Genomic DNA, 27,222 nt, shown 5'->3' with positions numbered 1-27,222 from the left:
TATGGTCTGACAAGAATTAGGTATATTGACAGAGCTAGGTACTAAAGCTTTCTGTAGTATGACTAATTCAAGGCAGCACCATTGAGTACTAAATTCAAATACAATTTTTAAAAGCTGATCTTTGTTCGTATCTGAATTTAATCATATTTGCTGCATATGTAGTGATTGGGTGTATTAGGATGAATTAAAGGGACACAATCAGTTTAAAAATCATACTTCTGTCTGAGTTATTTCAACTATAGTTTCTACAAATAGTTCTTAAAATCACTGTAACTTAGAAGGATTAGACGAAAACTTTTTTTTCCCACTTGCATAATCAGTCAGTTTCTACTCGTGTGTGTTTGGATCTTTCTCATACAATACAGACAGGAAAAACATTTTAAAAATAGAAAAGTGTGTCTGTAAAAGCACCAAAAATGTGATGTGACTCAGAGGCAGGTGCAGTACCTGAAACTAATTTTAGCTCACTTTTTGAAACTGATTACTTTTAAAGGGAAGGAGACTCTTCATGCGTTTCTTAGTTTTTGCTTCTTTAAACGCATATTTTCATTGTCATTTTTAGACTTCTGCATGGACTTCCTTTTTTTTACATAATAATCTAAATATAACTTTTCCTCCCCTCCGTGTGACATATTTAATGTAAAAAAACCCCAGTAATATATATGGTGCTGCAAATTTACTGCTATTTGAATTTGCATGGGAGCAGTTTAGCCACCCAGCTTTAGGACTTGGCATCACAATAACTTTTTAGCTGTGTGTAAATTGTGAAATGGAACCCTCTTAATTGGTACCCCCTTATGACTGGGTGCCTGAATGGGCCACACTGAGGATGCTATATTCAGGACAGACTGCAAGGAATAGGGCAGACAATCCCCCAGACTGGTGATTTATTCTTTATTAGATTCACCACGCCTGTAACAAAACAACTTCTGTAATACCACACTGGTTACCAAGAAGCCAAATACAGTCCCCTTTAAGTATTCCAGCTCTTGACCTCTATCTAGATAGCCAAGTGTAATATAGTAAATGGTTACTGAAAACCAGGTTTACCATATTTTAGGTCCACCAGTCCCAAAGGATCCCCTGGTCATCATGAGTTTTAGATCTTACCCAATAATCATGCAGATCCTAATCCTTTAGTAACTAAAACTAAAGGTTTTAATGACAAAAGGAAAAAGAAGGAAGAGAGTTGCAGTGTTTAAGAGATCAATATACATACAGATATGTGAAAAGTCCTGAGGTCAGTTTCATAGCAAAGACTGTGAGGCTGGTGATTTGTAAAAAGTCTTTATGGAATCAATTAAAAAAGTTATAGTCCAATAGTTAGTCCAGGTGTAGAGTTTGTTCAAATTCTTCCATTAGAATTCCAGGGTAAACCTGGAGACCTCACTCTTGTGACTTAGACCTTGCCTGTCAAAATTTAAGCAGACCTGAGATAAAAAGGATCAGGCCCGGGGCTTTTTCTTTAGAGTCTTCTGGCAAGCTGATAAGCCTCTTGATAACAATTGCCACAGCAAGACCTTTCCTGGATGAAGAATAGGCAGCGTATATTGTTGCTTTGAAGCTGATCTTCTATTTCCTATGCATACACAGGAAAACTGGCTGCATTCATTCATATAAGGCAATTAGCCTTTCAAACTATCAAGGCAGTTCATAATAGCATAGATAATTGAACTGAAGACAATGTAAATAATATTAGGGTGCTACTGTAGACAATAATACCTCAGAACTAACTGATGCTTCCTAAAAATCTTTGAAAAATATTCTGGACCTCTTTATGTCCTCAGATACAGTTGTGAGACTCCATTAGAAAGGAGTAGTAATTATGCATGCGTATCTTGTATGCGTATTGTTTTCAAGGTCAGCTATTCATTCCTGTTGTTGACTCCTCGTTTGAAGTCTTATTCCACCTCTCATCACACTCTTCTCCACAGCAGCCAACTGTGATGCTATGAATGGAGAATTAGGACTTCAAGTGAGATAATCAGGGGCTGATATACTAAAAACAACAAAGATACTGTTATGCAAATATCCCTAGTATCCTTTTTTAAAAGAAGAAAAAATTAATATAGGTAAAATTGGCTTTCAGTAGTGTTTTTTTAAGACTTCTCAAGGGGTATCATTAGGACTTTAAAGAAGGGGTCTCAAACTCCCGGCCCACAGGCCATCTGCAGCCCACAAGCCTCCCCAATGTGGCCCGTGGGGCTCCAGCAGGTTTGGGGCTGGGTCTCTCCCTTGGTCCTGCCTGCCGCCCCTGGGCACTCCTCCCCCCCACCCCCCGCCAGGGGCCCCGGCAGCGCAGCGCAGCTGAGCAGCATCTGCCTGCTCGCTTCAGTGGCTGCCGGCCCCTTCCTGTGGCCCAGAGGTGGGGCGGGGCAGGACAGGGCTGTGCCTCCGCGCGCTGACCCTGCCCCGAGCACCCCTGTGGCCAATGGAAAGCTGTGGGGGTGGTGCCTGGGGGCAGCAGGGCGCGGAGGCCCCCTGGCCCGCCCTGCCTTGGAGCCCCAGATAAGCGCTGCACCCCCTGACTCCGTCCCATAGCCTGCACCCCCTTCCCCTTCCCACACCCCCCCTCCTGCCCCCAAACTCCCTCCCTGAGCCTGCACCCCTCCCTGTCCCCCCAGCCCCCAAACTCCCTCCCGGAGCCTGCACCCCAGACCCACTCCCCCACCCAAATCCCTCCCAGAGCCCAACCTCTCACCTCTTCTGCACCCAAACTCCCTCCCAGAGCCTGCACCCCAGACTTCCCCCCCCCCCACTCCCTTCCAGAGCCTTAGGCAGGTGGGGGGTGGAGTTTTGGGGGGGAGGGTTCTGGGCGACATGAGTGACATTGGCCCGCTGGGAGGACCTGAGGACTGGCACTGGCCCTAAGGTAAATTGAGTTTGAGACCCCTGCTTTAAAGGATCATAACAGTTAACTGAGACTTGTAATACTATTTTGTGTTTATATATTACAGGGATCGGCAACCTTTGTCATGTGGCCCGCCAGGGTAAGCACCCTGGCGGACTGGGCCGGTTTGTTTACCTGCTGCGTCTGCAGGTTCAGCTGATTGCAGCTCCCACTGGCCCCGGTTTGCCGTCCCAGGCCAACGGGGGCTGCGGGAAGCGGTAGCCAGCACATCCCTCGGCCTGGGCTGCTTCCCGCAGCCCCCATTGGACTGGAGCGGCGAACTGCGGCCAGTGGGAGCTGCGATCGGCCGAACCTGTGGACGCGGCAGGTTTTGCTTTGGCATGTTCTGGCTCTGCATATTCTCCAGGACAATGCGCGTGGTGTTTATAGTGCTCATAATTGCCGCGGTGATCTGAGCGGGCTCCATGATCCCAGTGCTATGGCGTCTGGGCTGAAAAAAGGCGCAAAACTATTGTCTGACGGAGGGAGGGGCAAGTGACGACATGGCTTACAGGGAATTACAATCAACAAAGGTGGCTGTGCATCAGGGAGAAACACAAACAACTGTCACATAGAATGGCCCCCCCAAAGATTGAACTCAAAACCCTGGGTTTAGCAGGCCGTTGATTTCACGGAGGGAGGGGGAAGCAAATGAATACAGAACAAATCTGGTCCATTTATCTTTTACATCTTAGGCTGGCAGCAGACGGTGCAGCATGACTGATAGCCATTGGCATCTTTTGGGTGCTTGGCAGAAGATGCTGTATTACGATTGCTAGCCATCATCGTCAAGATGGTTCAATAGGACTGCCGGCAGGACTGAGTCTCCAGGAGACAAAACATGTCTGCCCAGGTGCCTCTGACTGAACTCACTGAGGAATATGACGATGATGGATACCAATCGTAATACACCATCCACTGCCAAAAGGCAAGGAGCTGCTGCTGTATAGCAATGCAGCCCCATGTCTGCTGGCACCCAGATGACATATGGTGACGGTGAGCTGAACGGAGCTGAGCGGGCTCCATGCTTGCCGTGGTATGTTGTCTGCACAGGTAACCCAGGTAAAAAGGCACGAATCAATTGTCTGCCATTGCTCTGATGGAGCATGTACACAGAACCCCTCGCGACACTGTTTTTGCATCATCAGGCATTGGGATCTCAACCCAGAATTCCAATGCGCGGCAGAGACTGCGGGAACTGTGGGATAGCTACCCACAGTACAACACTCCGGAAGTCGACGCTAGCCTCAGTACTGTGGACGCGGTCCGCCGACTTAATGCACTTAGAGCATTTTATGTGGGGACACACACAATCGACTGTATAAAACCAATTTCTATAAAACTGGCTTCTATAAATTCGACCTAATTTCGTAGTGTAGACATACCCTAAGATAAGCATCTCGTTGTATTTTCCCAGTTACCTGGAAAGAAATGGGAGTATTGAAGGAATGAGACTGAGGCAACATGGGGCATGCATGTGGTTTTGTTTATGGCTGGATTTTATTAAGCGTGTACTCTCACTGGCATGTTTTTCTTGTACAGTTTTGTAAGTGATTTTGATTAGTTGTGGCACACTTAGACCTACAGATTACTTACTCCCTAAAAATATAAATAAAGCCATAGTACAATATGACTTAATTCAGCAAAGTTGGAATCTCTGATAAAAATTCTCAGGACTGAAATAATAACGATTATACAGGTCATGGCTGATGTGCATTGGCATAACTGTCTGATGACTCTAGCCAGAGCTACTAGTATCACATTCATGTGTACAGAGTTCTTATAAAAAAAACAAAAAAACAAAAAAACAAAAAAAAACCCTCATAATGATTGCACAACTTGATTCAAAGTTCAAAATCTAAAGTTAACCCTCTGTAAATTAATAATGGAAAATAGCAGTGGTTTCCAAGTGAAGCACCACTAAACTGTTATGTAATTAGATAATAGTAATTTAGGTAATAAAATATACTTGTTTTCTTTAATTATGGATTCACATCTGGTACAGGCGTCCTGTGTTTTCTTGAGTCCAACTCTTGTCTGGGTTTTAAAAATTACTCTGCAGGAGAGGAGCAGCTTCCACAGAATGAATTGTGGTCAGTTCTAATCTCTTCTCCTGCTTGGGTAAATTGGAGATGCTTTGTGCAGGAATAGAACATATATGAGATTGTGCAGGAGGTCCTCCAGGGTGATGGGTTGCAAGAAGAAGAGAGAAATGTTTTCCACCCCTTATACCTTCTCCAGTTCTTCAATGTTGTTTGGGCAGTAGGTTTTGCTAGGGAAATTTGAGGGAAATTTATTCAGTTAGAATTCTGATATAAAGGTCAGAGTTTTATATTAAGCTGAATGTTCTATGGGAGGAGGAGGAAGAAGAAGAAGAAAAGTGTGGGCACAAAATGGTCTAACTTAAGGCCTAGAGTGATAAGGTGGTGAGGTAATATCTTTTGGACCAACTTCTGTTGGTCAGAGAGACGAGCTTTTGAGCTTACGCAGAGCTCTTCTTCAGGTCTGTGTAAGCTTAAAAGCTTCTTTCTCTTCTCAATAGAAGTTGGTCCAATAAAAGATGTTACCGGACCCACCTTGTCTCTCTAATATTCTGGAACCGGTACGACAACACTGCATATAACTCAGTGACTTAGCCTAATTAAACAGCAAGCTTTGTGTGCAGCCAGACATGTTTATAAGAGGTGTTCATCCAAGCAAGGTGTGAAAGTTGACACTGCATATTGAAATGATTTAGATTAAAAAGTTAAATGTGGCCTGTGCATTAATGTTTATGTGTAGTGGCTTGCTTACTACCGGTAATTAATTTTACCTGACTGGCATTTAACACAGAGAAGACTATGTTAATACTGTTCTTAATATTTTAAGAACTCTAGGGTAATTTTTGTTGATTCCACAAAAAGAATAACGTATTAAAATCAGATACATTGTTTCTGCATATTAAATAAAGGGTATCTTAAAAAAAACAAAACAAAGGTCTGATCCTGCATCCTCTTACTCGTAGAAGTACTTCCATTAACCTCCGTGGGATGACTAGTACATGTGAGGAAAGTTTTCCAGAATTGGGACTAATATATTTTTGTTAAAATAATAAAGCTGTGTTGAATTTTAGGCTCACAGAACAATGACAAAAGACAGTTTCTTCTAGAGCGGCTACTGGATGCAGTTAAACAGGTAAGAAATCAAAACAATAAATGCAAGTTTGCCCCAATTCTAAAAATCTTTCGGCAGTGTATAAATGCTGAGTTGATGTTTCTGTCAAGAGTTGCTATTATTCTTCCCTCCCCTCTTCAATAGATAGAGTGGGAAACTTGCTCTTCTTAAGAAGTTCTCTCAGGTCTCTAGGAAAAAAAGGTGTGTTAGCTAATGTATTAAAATCCCAGAGCAGACGAGGCAAGTTATAGTTGAGGTAAACCCTAGCAGGGAGCCTGGGATTTACCTTGACCAGTTAAAATGCTGTTAAAACTACAGTTTACCTTGTCTACATTAGGATTTTAATGTCATTTTATCTACAGAGTTAAAAAATGCACTCTCCTGGCCCCATATAGGCATGGCATTTTGTTCATTCAAATGTTATAAACCCAGAACTTGATAGATTTTTAAGGCTAGAAGGGACCGTTATGATCAACTTATATTGGAGGGTTGTGGGTAGAATGTGAAGGGAAGTTTGGTGTTCTGTATGGGGTCCTGCTTCTGTGATCTACGTCTGTGCATAGTTCTGCCCTAATTCTGTAACTGAATGTCAAAACTCTTGAAACCCTGTTACAAGGAAATACATGCAAATAAGTTAAATAATTAAATAGCTTAACTCAGAAATGTTTTGAGCAATCTCTGACAACTTTAAAAAATGTGTGGAAGTTTTCGGAAGTTTAGAATAAAAAAATTCTAAGTTGGTTACATTAATAAAATAATCTAGGAAAATGCAATGCTTTTGATATCTGGGTTGCCAAATATGACAGATTTTCAGTTAGCAGCTAAAAGATAGAAAGGTTTGATAATACACTGTGTGCTGGTAGTGGAGATAGTGGTAAACAGTTTACATTAGTAACTTATTTACTTTGAATTCAGATATATGTTGATTTTTTTTTTTTGCTATTTTCAAACGTTGCTTGTCTCTCTATCCCATAATGTTAAATAGAGACAATGCAGGTATGATGCACTTCTTTTCTTCCCCGTCCCAAGTGCAAAATTATTATTGTTTGTGAGTTTTGGTGCAATCCTGGATACAATACAGGGTATATAGTCCTTGCTTCTGTGACTACTCACTGAAGTACATACTGCTCCTGGAAGCAATAAGTGTGTGCAGATTTAAGCCTGAATTAGTAATTGGATTTAGAAATGGAGAACATCATCATCTTGATGAAACCGGTTTTGGATCCTTGACCCTCCAGACAAGTTAACAGAGAAGTTACTTGACTTATTAAAATTATTTTAAAAATAACTTTTAAAGTCTTTATTTTCAGAATGTTTCTTTGTTGAAAAACAGAACTTTATTTAATTTCCCCAAGTTTTAATTGGTGTCCTTATAACTAAAAGGAAGCTATACAAGGACAACTATATGTGGCAATATAAATCAATGATATGTATGATAGATATTGGCTCGTCTGTTATAATGCTTCAGAAGCAGCAGTAATTTAGTAGTGCATCTAGACTCTGCTGCTGTGCTGTTTGAATCTATTTGCTGTGTGGAGGTTTTGTCAGGGAGCATAATGCTAAAATGTGATTAAGTATTCTTTCTGACAGCAGGATGGGTTTGTAACTGCCCTGCTCTACAGCCCTGCCTTGCTTCCAGGTTTTTATGTTGCTTGAAATATAAATTCCATGCTGAGTCAGTGAACATCTTCTTTTTTTTGGTTTTAAAATTAAAATTAGAGCATTTAAGAATTTTCAGTTTCTTAACACTCGTGTTATTTAAACTTATTTATTACAGTGTCAAATCCGGTTTGGAGGAAGAAAAGAAATTGCTTCAGATTCTGATAGCAGGTAAAAAGCTCTAGGGAGCATGTTTAAATTTATATATCATTACTACTTAGGCTATATAGTAAAAAGATATTTGGTCCAGTAGAGTATTTGACCCACTTAAAAACATGCTTGAGAAACTCTTGGTTGCCTTCCTCATATTGGTGCACATGAATCATATTCCAGACAAAAGGGCTACTCACGTGTTTGCAGGATTAAGGCAACATGCTGAATTCTGAAGTCTGGATATAAGTAAGGAAGACCTTTATTTTTTACCCCAATATTTCTGTTTTTAAAATGACTATATATCTTATATTTATATAGATGTCTTAAATCTAGCCCTGTTCTGTTATGGGTTTCATATTTTAACCAATTAAAAATGAACATATGAAAACCCTTTGAAATTCCTATTAATAGCAGTTATCTTTAACAAAACACTGAATTATTCACATTTGTTCATAAAATTCCATCTTGTTTATCTTTTCCATAATGTGTTACTTTATTAGTATTGCAAAAGAAGTTTCCTTAGTATTTCTCACCAAAGTTATTCTATATGTAAAAACCTGTCATGGTTACAGGGCTTGCCCAAACAGAGGACGGAGGCTCAAAAAAGAGGCAATGTCTGGGAAAACCCAGACGTAAACTAACCCTACTGTCACCAATGATATATGGTGATCAGACTGCCTCCTTAAAACCAAAGTATTATTTATGTAACAGTAGGAACAAAGCTTGAGAAGAAAACACAGATTTTAAGACTGTCTACACGCATGTCTATCTCATGTAAAAACTTACTGTCTTCCGATGATAACTAGGCAGATTTAACTTCTTCAGAAATCCCTATCTGTGGTCTCCTGTGTTTGTCTGGTTCCCCCAAATAATTACCGCCCCTTTTTGAAAGAGTGTTCCTTTTTAAACTTGCCAGAGTTCTTTTGATCTCCTGTGTTTGTGGGCTTTTTCCTATCTTGGTCCAACCCAATTTATAGATTAGATGGAGAGGAAGCAAAATCATCAAAGCTAATACTCCTGATATTGTCCCTTAACAGCTCTCAAATGTTTGCGGAGAGATTATTGTTCCTTGTCTAGCTGCCTGCAGTGCATTCTTCAGTATGCATAGTTTGGCAAAACAAAGTGTGAGAGAACTATACAGGAAAAGTTGAGTTATCTGGCATTTTCCAAACTGGAAAGCTCTATAAACTGGCATTTCCGATGGCTCCCCGCAAGTGGCAACATGTCCGGAGAGGCGCTCCCCCCGACCAGCTCCCATTGGCCGTGGTCAGTGCTCCTAGGTGGAAGAACTGCCACTGGGGCTTCATGCACTGTCCCCACCCCACCCAACACTGGCTCTGCAGCTCCCATTGGCTGGGGACTGCGGCCAAAGGAAGCTGCGGGGATGGTGCCTGCGGGCGGAGGCAGCGTGCAGAGCCTCCTGGCCGTGTTTCTCCAGACATGTTGCCGCTTGCAGGGAGATGCCCGATGTGAGCGCTGCCCGGATCTGGCACGCCAAAACCCCTCACGCACTCCACCACCCTGCCCCGAGCCCCCTCCCATACCCAAACTCCCTCCCAGAGCCCGCACCCCCTCCTGCACCCCAACCCCCAGTCCTAAGCTCCCTCATGCGCCCAAACTCCCTCCCTCTTAGTTACCTGGAATTTTTGACTTACTGGCACCTTCCATTCTCCCAACGTGCCAGATAACAAAGCTTTTGCTGTATTTGTTATGACATACACCTCTACCCCAATATAATGCTGTCCTTGGGAGCCAAAAAAATCTTACCGCGTTATAGGTGAAACCGCGTTATATCGAACTTGCTTTGATCCACTGGAGTGCGCAGCCCCGCCCGCCCGGAGCACTGCTTTACTGTGTTATATCCAAATTTGTGTTATATTGGGTCGCGTTATTTCGGGGTAGAGGTGTATTCAGCAATGGAGTATAGTGGACTTTGGCTTAATTTTAAAAAATAAGTTAAATTTACTAAAATGTCCAGTAGTAAGGTTGACATCAATTTTTAAAAATGTCTAAATTACTTTCTAGGCAGATTTTGCTTCATTTTATAATGCCTAAAATAGTTGAGGAGTGTCAATATACATTTTTATGTTATTTTCTTAATCAGGTTTGCAGTGCAGATTGTGTTGAATAATTTAAGTTTTAAAGATAATTACAGAAAACTTGAAATCTAAAATTTCAGCTGCTATCAAGATGTAGACATAAGTGAAGGTGTAAGCATGTTACTCTGACAAGTTTTGTGTAGTTTGCTTTTTCTCATAAAAATTGAGCTTTTTCATGTGTCGTGGGTTTGACGCTGTTCCAGTTGCACAAATGGAAATAAGCTTTGCATTTGATGTATTACAATACATCTGAAAAACAGCAAAAGTATCACTAACAAACAGGTAAAATTGCCTAGAACTTGTACATGTACATTGTCCGCATATTCCAAAAAATCATGAAGTAGTTGTAAATTTTGAAGTTTATCTGTTTAAAATGTAATTGTGTTATGTACAGAGGAGCTGAAATGAATGGGATATAAAAAACACTCCAACATGTAAAGATCAATTTCTAAATTGGCTGTTAACGTTTTTTAACAAGCAGTTTCCTGTGGCTCTGTATAGTTACTGTAACCTAGTGGATATGAATAGGTTTATAGAGCTTTCACATATTAAAGAGATTACCCTAAATCAGCGGTTCTCAAACTTCATTGCACTGCGACCCCCTTCTGACAACAAAAATTACTGCACGACCCCAGGAGGGGGGATCAAAGCTTGAGCCCGCCGGAGCTCCACTGCCCTGGGTGAAGGGACCTGTAACCTGAGCCCCGCTGTCCAGGGCTGAAGCCTTCTGGTGTCTGCTTCACCTCTGGGCGGTGGGGCTCAGGTGTTGGCTTCAGCTCCGGGCCCCAGCAAATCTAACACTAGCTCTGGCGACCCCATTAAAATAGGGTTGCGACCCACTATGAGGTCCCGACCCACAGTTTGAGTACCGCTGGCATAAGTAAAGGACTTTCCATGTAGGGAACTGCATGTACCTGCGCATTCTGCATTTATTCCAGATGTCTAAATCCACTGAATCTAAACATGATTGATTTTTATTCTTTTCACATTGTCTTTAATTAATTAATCACGTATTCTGTTGCAGAGTGACTTGCCTGTGTGCTCAGTTTGAAGCTGTACTACAGCACGGTTTGAAGAGGAGCCGAGGATTAGCATTAACAGCAGCAGCAATCAAACAGGCAGCAGGTTTCTCCAGCAGAACAGAAACAGGTAATGCACTGTTCCAACTGACCTATTGAAAAATGTCAAAATATCATCCTTGTTATGTGTAAGCAATTGACATAACCTCTCATTTTTGGGTTTAAGAAAACAAACCAGACTCTAAGCTATTTTTAATATACTTAACTGAAGTCTCATTATAAAATAAAAATGCTTGTTAATTCACTCTTTTATGTAGCATGTTGTACTTATTCATGTTGAAGAGTGTTTAATATTTGAATATCTAAAAATTGGTATAAAAATCCAAGATGATGTTAATACTAGCTTAGTACATGCTGGAATTTATTTTCTTAAAGTGATTGTAAATAGCAGTATAAACTCTCTGAATTTTTTTTTTAAGTTTAGTTTCATTTTTATAGCAGTTTTAGCCCAAAATCTCTTCCATTACTTTCAGGAGTTCTCAGTCCATACAATTCTATGGTAAGAACTTTCCAAGGCACGTTTTATTTGGTAACAGTTGATATTGTTAAACATTATATAATTGTAATGTTGCTTTTGTAATGGTATTGTTCCATTATTAACCCTATTTTATTCTGCTTTTAATTTTCAAAATTTATGGCAGTGGGCATGAGATAGTAAGCCTCAACAGGAATTTTAAAAACAAAGCTTCTGCTGCTTGTATTGGGTGGAGTATTATTTGCCATTTTTTATTTTTGTGGTCAAAATACTTCCTTTTTTTAGTGAACACTTTGCTTTTGTGTTGGGCTCTGTTTCCTTTCTGCTCCTCTTCTTCTCTCCCCTTCATTCCCCCATATTTATTTATCCACACTTTGTGTTTAAACAGTTTAGCTTCATGATGTCTCCTTTGCTTGGCCTCCAGTGATGTGTTTGTCTTCCCTTCCTCATCCGAGAGATAACAGTTTTAAGGTATTATAAGTAAGGCTGCGAGTATGTCATGGAAGTCACAGATTCCATGACTTTCCGGGACCTCCGTGACTTCTGCAGTGGCTGGTGCAACTAGCCCAGGGGCTGCCTGAGCAGTTCGGGTGCTGGGGCAGTCTCGGGCCACTGCACCCCCTTGTCCTCCCTCCCCGTCAGCAGCAGGAGTTTGGGTGTGGGAGGGGGTTCAGGGCTAAGGGAGGGAGTTGGTGCTTACCTTGGGGGGGTCTCCCCAGAAGCTGCAACAAGCTCCTAGGTGGAGGCGTGGCCAGACAGCTCTGCGTTCTGCCTCCACCTACAGGCACTGCCCCCACAGTTCCCATTGGCCGTGGTTCCTGGCCAATGGGAGCTGCGGAGCGGGTGCTTGGGGTGGGGGCAGCGTGCGGAGCCCCCCTGGCCATGCCTCCACCTAGGGGCTGCAGGGACATGCTGACTGCTTCTGGGAGCCGTGCGGAGCCCGCCAGGGAGCCCTCCAGCCTACCCCCTCCCCCAGCAGCAGCAGGAGTCCCGGGCAGGGGTGAAAGTAACTTAAAAGACTTACTGGTATTCCAGAGTCCTGCGGAGGGGGCGGGGCCTCACCTGGAAGAGGTGTGGCCTCTACCGGAAGAGGTGGGGCCTTTAAATCCCAGGGCTTTTAAATCAGGATTTAAAGGGCATGGGGATCCGGCTGAAGCTGGGAGCCCTGGGCCCTTTAAATTGCCCCCGGAGCTACCAGCTGCACAGGCAGCTGGGAGCCCTGGGGTTTGGGCAGGGGTGAAAGTAATTTACATTTCTTACCCATATGGTCCAATCGCAAGCAACCCACCTCTCCTACCTACTTCATGGATCCCTCCCATTGCATGACATAGATATAGAAAATAAAGCTGCTACTACTACTAAAAATACTGTCTGTAATAAAACTTTATTATTGGAATAAGCCTGAAAAAGTGAAAACTCACTGTCACATTTTTCTCCATGTCTTCCCTCCTCCTCCAGCCAGGCTGCCGATGCTAGGCCGTGCTTTCCCCCTGCCTGGCACTCAGCAGCGGCTGCAGGGGCTCCCCTCTAGCTTGCAGCAGGGAGCAGGGAGACTGGCTGAGAGGGAGAAGCAAGCCTACCCCCTGTATAAGAACAGTTTAATCTCAGCTGTTCCCTGCGCAGTTCAGCCCCCGGGGTTAGGAGCTGTTTCTGGCACCCTTGTTAATTTCACTCACAGTTGTTGGGGCGGGTGAGGGGAAGCGGAGCGTGTGTGTGACCATGGCAGGGGCAGTTCTTTTCTGCCTCCTGGATGAGGGGAGCTCCAATACTACTATAATACAATAGTAGGGGCCGGTTGCTGGGGTCAGGGCAGTCGGCGGCAGGCTGCAGCTGCATTGTTTGTGACACACACATTCATACACATACATACTGTATGTATTACTGTCCTGTGGGGAAGGTGCCAGTGCCCTTTTAAGGGGGGGGGGGCAGGAGACAAGTGTTTCTGGGCTAACACCTCAGGGACTTCTGCTTAATGTGTGCTGCTTAATGGAGTATGTCCTTCCCCAGGGGGCTGTTGGTCCAACTCCTACACTGAAATGCTATCTTTTTTGAGATATCCATCCATACTGTACCTATACATTTAGAACATACCTGGATCAGAGTAGATTTAGATCTGTGAAGAAAGACAAGAAGATTTTGTTTTCCCAGGAAGACATTCATGTGGATGTTCCAAAGTTAGCTTTTGAGTGCCATACCCCCACATAGAGGGAGCCAGGGGGGCAAGGGACTGCATTGCACCATGCTCACCAGTGCCCCACTTTCCCTAGATCCTCCCTATTTCCTAGCAAGTCAGATATCAAGGATTTTTTAATCTCCCTTCCAGGCACATAAAAGAGTGCAGGGGGCACACCAGTGGGTGGCTAGTAGTAGGGGAAGGCAGTGCAGGGGTGAATGAAGGACAACTCGAATAGCCTTCATGAAATATACAAGATACTTAGAGAAAGTTTTGTCAATTTCAGCCTCTGCACTCTGCAGGCAGGACAAAACAAGAAGAGATCTGAGATTGCGCCCTATGTTCTTAAGCAGGCAGCTAGATGGGAGAGCCCCTGCTGAGTGAGGGGTGGGGAGGATTTAAGCTGTGCAGCCAAATGCTTTGTTGTGTATATTAGTATTGGAAAGATCCCCTCATCCCAGGGGCAGAAAAGAACTGCCCCTGCCATGGTCAAACACACCCTCCCCCTGACCCCCAGCAACTGTGAGTGAAATTAACAAGGATGCCAGAAATGTCTCCTAACCCCAGGGGCTGAACTGCGCAGGGAACAGCTGATTTTAAACTATTCTTATGCAGGGGTTAGGCTTGCTTCTCCCTCTCAGCCAGTCTCCCTGCTCCCTGCTGCAAGCTAGAGGGGAGCCACCTCAGCCACTGCTGAGTGCCAGGCAGGGGGAAAGCACGGAGCCTAGCATCTTCAGCCTGGCTGGAGGAGGAGTCAGACTGCACATTTCTTACTGGTCCTCCATACCGGCCCGTACTGGCTTACTTTCACCTCTGGTTCCGGGCCACGTGCTCCTGCCCCAGAACACCTGCACAGTGCCCCTGGGCTGCCCCCTACCCCAGAGCACCCAAGTTTTAGTCAAGGGTATATAGTAGAAGTCATGGACAGGTCACGGGCTGGGAATTTTTGTTTACTGCCCGTGACCTGTCCATGACTTTTACTAAAATTATCTGTGACTAAAATGTAGCCTTAATTATAAGGGACCATAACCTTCAGGCTTTCGAAGAAGTGGGCTGTAGTCCACGAAAGCTTATGCTCTAATAAATTTGTTAGTCTCTAAGGTGCCACAAGTACTCCTGTTCTTTCTTCAGGCTTCTGAAAATCACTCAACTGTAACAAGTGTTGAAGTAATATATTTGGACATTTAATCCATCTATATGGTGGAATTTATTATACTTACTGTGACCTCCACCTACAGTTTCCATAATTACAAATTATGGCATATTACAAATACAGTTAAGTGCAATAGGAACTTGTAGTTTAATCTTATTTTTTTCTCATAATTTAGTTAATGCAGTTTTTGTTCTTGTTGGTCATGGGCTAAGATAAGTTATGCTGGTGTTCTGGACTCTTGTATTAATGTTTTCTTTGAAGCCTAAAGACTTGTCTTTCTTTGGAAATTATTGTGCACGTTCTCTGAATTATCCTTTCAGTGTGGTTTGTATAGATAGCTTTGAACATTTCTTTCCTCGGTAGTGATGGGCAAAACTCAAAACAGTTTGGAGGTTCAGACTTGATAAACAAATAAAAGTTCAGCTGCTTATTCAGATCTTTGTGGAATCCTAGCTTCTTCTATACCTGTTGTTGCCTTTTTTTTTTTAGTGTGGATTGGGATGGCAGAATGCTTTGCTTCTTTCTCCCTCCTCCCATTGGTAGTTTCTTCAGTGGATGGCCTCCCCAGCCTCCAATCAACAAACTCATCCTTTTGTTCAGCAGCTGTTCTGCCCTCTCCTAATCCAAGATCTCGTATTCTACAGTTACCTATTACTGCTCCTGGTGATCACAATACTTTGACATTTAAATGCATTCCTATATTCCTCACTATTATTAGGGCCCTACCAAATTCATGGCCATGAAAAATTTGTCACAGACCATGAAATCTGGTCATGCCTCCCCCCTGGTGAAATCTGGTCTTTTGTGAGCTTTTACCCTATACTTATAAATTTCACTGGGGAGACCAGCGTTTCTCAAATTGAGGGTCCTGACCCAGAAAGGAGTTGCAGGAGGGTCACAAGGTTATTTTTGGTGGGAGGGGCACGGTATTGCCACCCTTCTGCGCTGACTTCAGAACTGGTTAGCTGGAGGGCGGCAGCTGTTGGCTGGGTACCTAGCTCTGAAAGCAGCTCTCCACCAGCAGCAGCGCAGAAGTAAGGGTAGCACTACCACAACCTCCTATACAATAAACTTGGGATTCCCCCCCCCCCCAACTCCTTTTTGGGTCAGGACCCCTACAATTACAACACCGTGAAATTTCAGATTTAAATGGCTGAAATAATGAAATTTATGATTTTTAAAATCCTATGACTGTGACATTGACCAAAATGGACTGTGAATTTAGTAGGGCCCTAACTATTATGCTTTAGGGCTCACTGTATGGTTGGTGGTAAAATCAGAAGCATGTGAGGTTCCTTGTTCCGTCTGTGAACTTCCTTAATCTTAAAATTCTGAGATATCCATCCACATTACCTAGCTCAGCTAAACTGTTCCCAAGCTTCCATGTGCTCATATAACCGTTTAAAAAAAAAAAAGCATTTTACTTGGCTGCCTGTCAGTAATATGAGATTCTTTTTGTACTTCGAGGAGAGGAGTATCTTTTTTTTTGGCTGCATAGGAAACCGTAATAATGAGTAACATGTGGAAGCTCAGTCAAGAGTGAGAATGTGGATGTGGTGCAGCAGGCAAATTTAACAACACCGAATAGTGACTGAAGAGAACATATGATCAATATGTCAGTGACTATTTGCAAGTAAACTTATTTTTCTGAATGATTGTGCATCTCCAAAACAGGTACAAAGGTACTACTGTCAGGAAAATGATTCTGATCTGGTTTGTATTAAGGGTGGCTATAACACAAAGGAATAGATGAACTCTGTGATTAACATATCTGAATGCTACATTTCTGCTGTATAAATGTGGCTCTAGCAGCAATCTTTGGCAGTAAAAAAGTTGGACAACTCAGCTGAACTTAATGGATGCAAATTTTATGACAAAATATGATCCAGAATCGCTGTAAACATCTACAATGCTGCTTTTTACATCAGTGCTGATCTTTTAATATTGTTTTATTTTTATTCATATTAAATACAAACTGAGTATTTTACCAAAGATACACTTTGAAAAAGAGCAGCCTTTTTGAGTGGATCTTTAAAAAGCCTGTGGTACTTAAAAATATATATAAAATATTATATTTTTGTTTTTTGTAAGAAAGATTCTGAAAAAAACATTTTTGCCCTTTGAGAGCAAATGTGGTTCTCAAGGCTGTAGCTATATGTAATCTTGAAAGGCATATGCAATTGTTATAGGTCCCTTCTTCCTCAGTAGTGTCGCAGCTCTGTCTCTAGTTTGATGTTCCTTTATTCTTGTGTTCTCTTGGATTGAAATAACAATACAGGACTTCATTTTGATGTTCAGTCAAGATTTTGGTATTTGTTAGTGTCCTTTAGCATAAAGGGTCTGCATTCCTTGCAGTGTTTGTTTGAATAATGGGTAGAACAGTATTTTGAGAAGATTCAAAATATTTGCAGAGAATTCCTCCTCTTTCTTCTCCCCCAGTTACACTTCTGTTATCACAATGGTCTTAACAGAAGCAGAGGTTAGGTGCCTGTTTCTCTCTTCTCCCTGCTCACTAGAACTCTTCTGCTCTTGCCCCTTCTCAGTGATACTCTTGTGCCCATGTGTTTTATCTTTTCTTTGTTGCATCATCTCCCCCTATGTAGTTCAGGTATAATATACTGGTATAGATTGTTCCATTACCTTGGATGCTCCAGGATTATACTAATAAATCATAACCCAGTGACCCATTCTTGGAAGCTGCATAATCTATTTTATAGATGGTAAACCATGGCACAGAAGTTGAGTGGCTTTTTTAAGGCCATGTGAAGAGCCAGTGACAGACCTAGGGAACAGAACTTGAAAATACAAATAACTTATACTTGTAAACCATGAATGATGTGGAGAAAGTGACTAAGCAAGTGTTATTTATCCTTTCACATAACACAAAAACCAGGGGTCACCCAATGAAATTAATAGGCAGCAGGTTTAAAACAAAAGGAAGTACTTCTTCACACAACACACAATCAGCTTGTGGAACTCTGTGACAGGGTAGTAGCTCACCGCTGTGGCGCCTCCTCCTGGTCGTCTCGGGGAATTAGCTCGAACCAGTAGGGCGCCCCTTCGGGTGGCGTCCCGCCTGCCGTTCCACCTGCGTTGGGTGCACGGACTTGCGTCACCCTCAATATACGGAGTCCTCTTCCGGAGCACTGTCCTCCGACAGTGTCCCTTTTGTCCCTGCACACCCCCTTTCCGGGAGGTTGGGGGGGTAAACAACAGCCCCACACCTTCGAGTCCGATCCTCCCAGTCCAGGACCTGGCGTGGTTCTGGCCGGCCGCTCCCGGCGGCCTGTGGCTGTGCGTAGGTCAGCACAGCAAACAAAGGGGGGAAAAAGAGGGGGGGGGACTCAGGCCCGCCCACTACTCTGAGTCCCGGTCCAGAGGCCCTCGGGCGACAGTCTCGCTGTCTTCCTTCTCCTTCCTCCTCTGACTATCCCTCTGGACCGCTTCCCCAACAGCCCTTCGCTACGCTAAGCCTCCTCCTCCCAGGCCTGCCGCCTAGCAGGCTATGGAGTAGGTCCTTCTCCCACTCTCTCAGGCCGGCCGGCCTGCACTGTGCTGTCCATGGTGCTGGCCTCCAGGCGCTGGAGACAGACCTTCCCCTCTGAAGGCCTGGGGCAGACTGACTGCTCCTGCTCTGGGCAGCCTTTTATATGGCTAAGCCGGGCCCTGATTGGCTGGCTCCAATCTGCCTTCTGATTGGCTCCTAGTAAGCCCTCTCCTGATTGGCCGCGCGTCTACGCAGGCGTCTAGGCCTGCCGCAGCCCAGTCTCTCGGGGTGTGGGGTAGTCGCCCCACCACAAACTCCAGGAGATGTTGTGAAGGCCAAAACTATAATTTGGTTAAAAAAAGAACTAGATAAGTTAATGGAAGATAGCTCCATTAATGGCTATTAGCCAGGATGGTCAGGTATACAACCCCATGCTGTGGATGTCCCTAGCCTCTGACTGCCAGAGGCTGGGAGTGGATGACGGGGATGGATCACTCAATGATTGACTATTCTGTTCATTCCCTCTGAAGCACCTGACATTGGCCACTGTTGGAAGAGAGGATACTGGGCTAGATGGATCCTTGGTCTGACCCAGTATGGCCATTCTACTTCTTGGGGAATTCTGCGCCACTGCGCAATGCAGAATTTGCACAGTGTTAGTAATGGGAGATTTGATCATTAGAAACATAGATAGCTGGGTTTGTGATGACCGGGAGAACCGTATGGTGACTTGCCTGCCTGGTGCAAAGGTTGCGGATCTCTCGAGGCATCTAGATAGACTTGCGTATAGTGCTGGGGAGGAGCCGGTGGTCTTGGTACATGTAGGCACCAATGACGTAGGTAGGAGAGATGTTCCGGAGGCCAAATTTAGGCTGCTAGGAAAGAGACTGAAATCCAGGACCTCTATGATGGCATTCTCAGAAATGCTTTCAGTTCCACGTGCAGGGCCAGATAGGCAGGCAGAGCTTCAGAGTCTCAGTGCGTCGATGAGACGATGGTGTAGGGAGGAGGGGTTTAGATGTATTAGGAACTGGGGAAACTTTTGGGGTGGGGGAGCCTATACAGGAAGGATGGGCTCCACCTAAACCAAAGTGGATCCAGACTGCTGTCACTTAACATTAAAAAGGTTGCAGAGCAGTTTTTCAGTTAAGAGATGGGGGAAAACCGATTGCTGCAGAGGAGCACGTGGATTGGATAGAGACTTCTCTTAGAGGAGAGTCTATTGATAGATATTCTCTAGGTTTTAGTCAGAAGGAGAGGATGAAGTATGGGCCAGATCAGATGAGAAACATTCACATAAAAAAGAATCTGACACATCAGAAAAGAGTAAACAAATAAACAGTGACAAATTTTTAAACTGCTTGTACACAAATGCTAGAAGTCTAAATAATAAGTTGGGTGAACTAGAATGCCTTGTGTTAAAGGAGGATATTAATATAATTGGCATCACAGAAGCCTGGTGGAGTGAGGACAATCAATGGGACATAATCATTCCAGGGTACTAAATATATTGGAAGGACAGAACAGATTGTGGGGGGAGGTGGTGATGGGGAGGGGGTTTCACTATATGTGAAAGAAACTATAGTTTGTAACCTGTCCTTTAAATTGGCTTCGGTATCCAATGACTGGAAGATAGCTAATATAACGCCAATATTTAAAAAGGGTTCGAGAGGTGATCCCGGCAATTACAGACCGGTAAGTCTAACGTCCGTACCGGGCAAATTAGTTGAAACAATAGTAAAGAATAAAATTGTCAGACACATAGAAGAACATAAATTGTTGGGCAAAAGTCAACATGGTTTCTGTAAAGGGAAATCATATCTTACTAATCTATTAGAGTTCTTTGAAGGGGTCAACAAACAGGTGGACAAGGGGGATCCAGTGGACATAGTGTACTTAGATTTCCAGAAAGCCTTTGACAAGGTCCCTCACAAAAGGCTCTTACGTAAATTAAGTTGTCATGGGATAATAGGGAAGATCCTTTCATGGATTGACAACTGGTTAAAAGACAGGGAACTAAAAGGTAGGAATAAATGGTAAATGTTCAGAATGGAGAGGGGTAACTAGTCGTGTTCCCCAATGGTCAGTCCTAGGACCAATCCTATTCAACTTATTCATAAATGATCTGGAGAAAAGGGTAAACAGTGAGGTGGCAAAGTTTGCAGATGATACTAAACTGCTCAAGATAGTTAAGACCAAAGCAGACTGTGAAGAACTTCAAAAAGATCTCACAAAACTAAGTGATTAGGCAACAAAATGGCAAATGACATTTAATGTGGATAAATGTAAAGTAATGCACATTGGAAAAAATAACCCCAACTATACATACAATATGATGGGGGCTAATTTAGCTTACAACTAATCAGGAAAGTGATCTTGGAGTCATCGTGGTTAGTTCTCTGAAGACGTCCACGCAGTGTGCAGTGGCAGTCAAAAAAGCATGTTAGGAATGTTTAAAAAAGGGATAGAGAATAAGATGGAGAATATCTTATTGCCCTTATATAAATCCACGGTACGCCCACATCTTGAATACTGTGTACAGATGTGGTATCCTCATCTCAAAAAATATATACTGTCATTAGAAAAGGGTCAGAGAAGGGCAACTAAAATGATTAGGGGTTTGGAACGGGTTCCATATGAGGAGAGATTAAAGAGGCTAGGACTTTTGGAAAAGAGGAGACTAAGGGGGGATATGATAGAGGTATATAAAATCATGAGTGGTGTGGAGCAAGTGAATAAGGAAAAGTTATTTACTTGTTCCCATAATATAAGAACTAGGGGCCACCAGATGAAATTAATGGGCAGTAGGTTTAAAACAAATACAAGGAAGTTCTTCTTCACACAGCGCAAAGTCAACCTCTGTAACTCCTTGCCTGAGGAGGTTGTGAAGGCTAGGACTATAACAGGGTTTAAAAGAGAACTAGATAAATTCTTGGAGGTTAAGTCTATTAATGGCTATTAGCCAGGATGGGTAAGAAATGGTGTCCCTAGCCTCTCTTTGTCAGAGGGTGGAGATGGATGGCAGGAGAGAGCTCACTTGATCATTGCCTGTTAGGTTCACTCCCTCTGGGGCACCTGGCATTGGCCACTGTCGGCAGACAGGATGCTGGGCTGGATGGACCCTTGGTCTGACCCAGTATGGCCATTCTTATGTTCTTATGTACTGTTCTGTGCAGAATTTCTTTTTCACTGCAGAATTGGCACTGCAGAACTGCTGGCTGCCACTAGGGGCTGCTGGATCCAGCAGAGCCCAGCTTCCTAGCTTGCAAATAGAAGGCCCCGCCAGGGGACAGGGAAGGAGGAGCTAGAGGGTTCCCAGCAGGTACAGTTCCCAGCACACTCTGAAGGAAGGAGGCGGCATTCAGGAAACTCAGTACAAGCCTGTGACCCAGCATCAGGCAGTTTCTCCCTCTGGGCACTGTGGGGAGGAGGTGCGGGGATGCCCTACAACTGGGCTCTGAGGAGAGAGGGGTTGCAGGTGTCTGGGTGCATGGGTACCTGCAGCTGGGCTCTGGGGGCAAGGGGTTGTCTGGGGGCAAGGGGTTGTGGGTGTCTGGGCTGAGGGGTGCCCCACGGCTGGGCTCTGTGGGCAGAAGGTATGGGTGTCTGCCACCCCCTCTCCCCCGTCTCAGCTCTGGGTGGGAGGGGGCAGAGATACAGGAACTGGGTTGTCGTAGGTTTTTTTTTAACACTCTACTCCTGGGGGAATTTTTGTTGTCTTTATTGTTACAGACATAGTTGCTGACAGGTATTTTGAAATACATTACCAAAATAATTGCAACTGATACAATTATATAGTGTTATTTTGACAAATAAAATATGCAGAATTTTGCAGAATTTTAAAATATTGTGTGCAGAATTTTAATTTTTTGGTGCAGGATTCCCTCAAGAGTGCCATTCTTATGTTCTTATCTTAAACATTCTTTCTTCTTTACAGCATGCTATCTTATTGTATTATAGGCAGTGATTACCCTCCCTACAGTGTCTTATGATTCATAATGCAGAAGACTTCTGTGATAACCACCATCATTTTCTGTATATGTTTATAAAGAAGAATGACTAATTTATATCAATGTGTGTATGGGGGAATTAAAATATTAGTATCTAATCAAACGACCAATTAAAAACAACAGAATTTTGCACCTGCTTGGCTGTGAATAAATAAGAAATTAAAAAAATCTATTCACATAGCACAGAAAAGGCAATGTCAAAATATTGTACAATGTCACTTAATGTGAAAAATGCTATAAAATGTTTAAAAGCATTTTCCAACTAATTACAAGGCAAACATTTAAGTACAAGCTAGTTACAATGCCTAAGTTGTGAACTTTGGGCTTTTCCCCTTCTCCCCATCAAAAAGCCATAGATTTGTACTTTCTGAAACCAGACTTCAAAATTAGTTCGTCCTTGCCCAATAAACCACTTCAGGATGGCATTCTAACCTTGTAATACACAGCTGAGTAATGTATAACACATGGGAGCTTTATGGAACCTATAATCAAATAGAGCAAAACTGAATGTATAATTTATGTAAACTTTATTTTGTGTAAAGTGGGTGAATATTTGAGTAAATATTTGAGTAACTTGCATAATATCAGTATATTGCCTCACATTTATGCAGGATACATTGAATACAGAGTAGATCTTCTTCCTGATTATTATTTATGTATGTGATTGTCAGACTGTATTGTATTGTAAACCTGTATAGTATTGTAAACCTGAGAGGTGGGATTTTTCAAAAGCTCTGTGTGTCTGCTCCCAATTAATCAGTGACTTAGTGCTTTTGGAAATCCCACCTTATATCAATATGTTCATATTGGACTATAGTATGTAATGCTAGTATTTAATTTATATTCAATAAATTTTGAATATTAACTGTTGATGCCCGAAATTCCATCCTTTTCAGAAAGCCTTGATTGCTGTCAATAAGCAGAGTGCCAGGAAACAGAGGGATTGTTAGCTTTGAGCAGAAGGGGAAATCTATTTGTTTTTTCATTCCAGTAACATTTTCATTTCCTCTTTCAGTTTTTCTGTCTTACTGAAACACAAATGAATGCATGTTTTCATAAACAATCATAAGAGACTGTCTTCATAAAAGAAGTAAATCGAGGTAGTTTTGCTACTGATGTATTTTATTTTAAGGAATCTTTTCTTTTCTTAGATATGCCAGTTTAACTGTTTGAAATGGAGAGACCCAAATAAATGCAAGCCAGACCAGAGCTACAGAAATAGTAATAAAGCTTCCACACATATAGTGTGGCCCTCTTTATCTTTTCCATGTTAGTTCATTATATAAGGCCCTAATCCATGGTAAGCACACGTTTAATTTTGCACATGTGAATAGTTCCATTTTAGTTGTTAAATTTAGTCCATGTGTAGGATCCGTGTGTAAAGGAACAGGGGACAGTGAGAATTGTTATACTGGATCAAACCAGTGGTCCATCTTGTCCAGTATTCTGTGTTTCACAGAAATGTATAAATCCCCCAAATGAAAATGTCTGTGATAAACATGCCCATGGGGGAAGTTCCTTTATAACCCCAGGGATATGTGGTTGATATGTCTTTGAAGTGTGAGGTTCCTATCTCTTACATGTTTTCATCTCATTTAGCGGAACTGCCAATTTTCTTGTTCACACTTCAATATTTTTCCCTAATTTTTTTCAATAATATCTTGTGGTACTGAGTTGCACAAGGTTATATGGTTCTATTTTTATTCATCCTTGTATTTAGGTTTCAAAAAATGTATTAAAAAGATGCCAGTTTAACATTTTAGTTTCCTTTTAACAGATTAGAGGCAAATAAACCTAAAAAAGCAGCTAACCGCACCAACAGCTTCCACAATAACTGTGTCTCTCAGCATGCAATCCCTATTCAAAAGCGTGAACTTCTGCAAAGTTTTTATATTAGCAGAGAGAAAAAAAGGACTGCCTGATTGACCTTTCCTATAATATTAATTGCATTAAACAACCAAGCTTATTTAATTTAGAGAAGACAAATAAGATGTGACAGGATTGAGGTGTTTAAAAACTTCCAACCTGAGAAGAGATTGTATGCCTTTTGTGATTTTTTTTTTTTTTTTTTATTGCCTTTCTTTGAACCTTTTATATTTCTGTTATATGCTTTGAGAGATGGGATGGCCAGAACTGAGCACAGTATTCAAGGGAAGGGTTTACTATCAATTTATGTAATGGCAGTATGAGGTTTCGCTATCCTTTTCTTAATAAAAACCTAAATCTTATTTGGTTTTTGACTACCATTTTACATTGAGCAGAGGTTTTCATTGAGCTGTCAACAAGGGTGCTTGTGTCTCTCTCCTGAGTGGTTGATGGCTTCTAAATTAACAGCAAAGTGTAGGAGTAGTTTAAATTGTTCTCTCCCATATTCATTTCCTTGTACTGATCTGCCTTGAATTTAATCTGTTTTCATGTTGCCAATTGTCTAGCTTTATTAGGTCCTTTAGAAGTTTCTCAGTCTTCTCTAATTGTGACCATTTGGCGTCGTCACAAAACTCTAATGCTAATATTGCTGTATAGTTTGGTTTTGAGCAATATATATATTTCATGCAATACTGATGGTCAATAGTAATTGTCAAACTGCATATAACTTATTAAAAATATTACCGTATTTTCCGGCGTATAAGACGACTGGGCGTATAAGACGACCCCCAACTTTTCCAGTTAAAATATAGAGTTTGGGATATACTCGCCGTATAAGACTACCCCTCTTCCAACGCACACCAAAAAAAATTAAAAAAACATCAGATTTGATTTCAATATGGTAATTTTAATTCAAATGCTTATGACATGCAGGTACTTAGCAGGAAAACTGTCACTTATAAACATAAGGCTGTTTGTCATCAAACATGTAAACATAAAACAGTGCAAGTGGATTAAACTTTTCCTAATTCACTCTAAAGCTGAAAGGAAGGATAAGACAATAAACCCATGGGAGCTGCCATGCTGTTTGTTTTCTAAGCTGTCAACCAAACTGGAACTGATGATGATAGGAGGAAGATAACAAACAAGAGAGAGAGAGCAAGGCTTGGTCTACACTAAACCCCCAAATCGAACTAAGGTACGCAACTTCAGCTACGTGAATAACGTAGCTGAAGTCGACGTACCTTAGTTCGAACTTACCGCGGTCCAGACCCGGCAGGCAGGCTCCCCTGTTGACTCCGCGTACTCCTCGCGGCGAGCAGGATTACCGGAGTCGACGGGGAGCACTTCTGAGTTCGATTATCGCGTCCAGATTAGACGCGATAAATCGAACCCAGAAGTTCGATTGCCTGCCGCCGAACCAGCGCGTAAGTATAGACAAGCCCCAAGTGCCGGGCAAGTCCCTGGCGAGTTAGCAACGCCCATCATAACTGCAAGCTACGGTATTTTTACAGGTTTTGCTGGCGTGACAGTTTCCCTTTAAAAGCCTTCAAAATCCTCCTGTTCGTCATCTGATATCATAAGTACATCAATGACATCTTGTGATACATTTGTAAGGCAGTCATCGTATGGATCGAATTCCGTATCAGATGGTGTGGTCTCAGCTTCGGCTTCCTCTTCATCTTGCCACAAGTAGTCGTCCTCCATACCATCTAATGAATTTGATATGCCACACTTCTTGAAAGACTTGATTACTGTTTTCTGCATCAATATCATTCCAGGCTTTTATGACAAACTTGCACAAAATATCCAACTGTGGAGCACGCATGTTTCCTCCTTTTGTGAATGACTTTTCGCCGCTAACCATCCATTCATTCCACTGTTCTTGAATGCGATCTTTAAATGGCTTGTTTAGGCACACATCCAGTGGCTGTACCAACGATGTCAATCCTGCAGGAATAACTGCCGCATCTGTGTTTAGTCTTGCAAGCATTTGCTTGGTGCTGGGAGTTAAATGAGCCCTGAACATATCCCACACCAGTAGACTACATTTTTGAATAAGTCCACCTGGTCGCCTGCTCCATACATTATCAAGCCATAGCTTTACCCCTTCTTCATCCATCCAGCCTTTTTCATTCACATGTACAAAACAACCAACAGGGAACTTGAATTTCGGCATTGTTTTTCTTTTAAAAATAATCATTGGTCTCAGTTTGGCGCCATCAGCTGTGCATCCTAGTACCACTGTAAAACTGGACTTCTCATGTCCTGTTGTTTTAATTAAAATTGTTTTTTCACCTTTTTGATGGACAGTTTTATTTCCAACCATATCAAAATTCATTGGAGTTTCATCCATATTTCCAATACTACTTAACGCATAGCCATGTTTAGTGCGCTGTTGTATTACGTATCGATGGAAACTATTTACTTTGCTATCAAGATCTGCAGGTAATTTTGGGGCAATTTTCATCTTTTGCCTCAGTACCATATTATGCCTTCCCATGAATCTAGTACACCAGGATACAGTGGCCTTAAATCTGTTGCTGTGATCTGGGTTAGATTTGGCCCACTGAAGTGCAAACAAATGTATTTTATTTCGTGTCACTACATAACCGTTTTGGCGATGCTCATTCACCATGTCTGCTACATGTTTTTCGAGTTCTGGCCAATGTGGAGTGCCTCTTCTTAATGCACACTTACCCCTTGGCATACTCTTTAATGCTTTTTCATTTGCTTTCCAGTCCCAAACCATCTTTTCTGTTACTCCATATTGGCTTGCAGCAGCGCAGTTATTATGTTCCATGGCAAAGTTTACCACTTTAAGTTTGAAACTGGCTTCATATTTCTTTCTTCTTGCTGGTGGAGCCATGATGGGGTTTTGACTGTTGGACATTTGTATACTGTACTGTATGTACTGGTGCTATACTGTATGAACAGGTACAGATACTGGTGCTGTACTGTATGTGGTACCCAGTATACAACAACCAGCCAATCATGGCAAGCGATGTACCTTACCGGCGATTGG

General features: G+C 42.5%; 2 protein-coding genes across 17 annotated transcripts in view; both read left to right on the top strand.

Annotated features, from left to right (window-relative positions):
- Window positions 1-27,222, top strand: part of SNX29 (sorting nexin 29) — a 497,538-nt gene that overhangs the window by 5,863 nt on the left and 464,453 nt on the right. For 11 of the 16 annotated variants that reach the window (XR_010590846.1, XR_010590847.1, XM_005307585.5 and 8 more), the window contains exons 2-4: window positions 6,003-6,064; window positions 7,821-7,873; window positions 10,979-11,103. The exons of 1 other annotated variant lie outside the window; for it this stretch is intronic. Coding sequence is in view for 7 of the 15 variants with exons in the window: in XM_005307585.5 (XP_005307642.3) it covers window positions 6,003-6,064; window positions 7,821-7,873; window positions 10,979-11,103 (240 nt within the window). In the remaining 8 variants the exon portion in view is untranslated. Of the gene's footprint in view, window positions 1-6,002; window positions 6,065-7,820; window positions 7,874-10,978; window positions 11,104-11,896; window positions 11,980-23,346; window positions 23,432-23,522; window positions 23,632-27,222 lie in introns of those variants that run through there. 4 more of the 16 variants (XM_065558889.1, XM_065558890.1, XM_065558892.1 and 1 more) reach the window with 4 other exon arrangements.
- The window catches only part of LOC135973815 (uncharacterized), a 1,510,190-nt gene that overhangs the window by 1,061,797 nt on the left and 421,171 nt on the right, over window positions 1-27,222 (top strand). The gene's annotated exons all lie outside the window — the stretch shown is intronic.

The sequence above is a fragment of the Chrysemys picta genome, chromosome 10, assembly GCF_011386835.1.
Source record: "Chrysemys picta bellii isolate R12L10 chromosome 10, ASM1138683v2, whole genome shotgun sequence".
NCBI lineage: Eukaryota > Metazoa > Chordata > Testudines > Emydidae > Chrysemys > Chrysemys picta.
The sequence above is the reverse complement of the archived record's forward strand: the minus strand, read 5'-3'. Positions and strand labels throughout refer to the sequence as shown.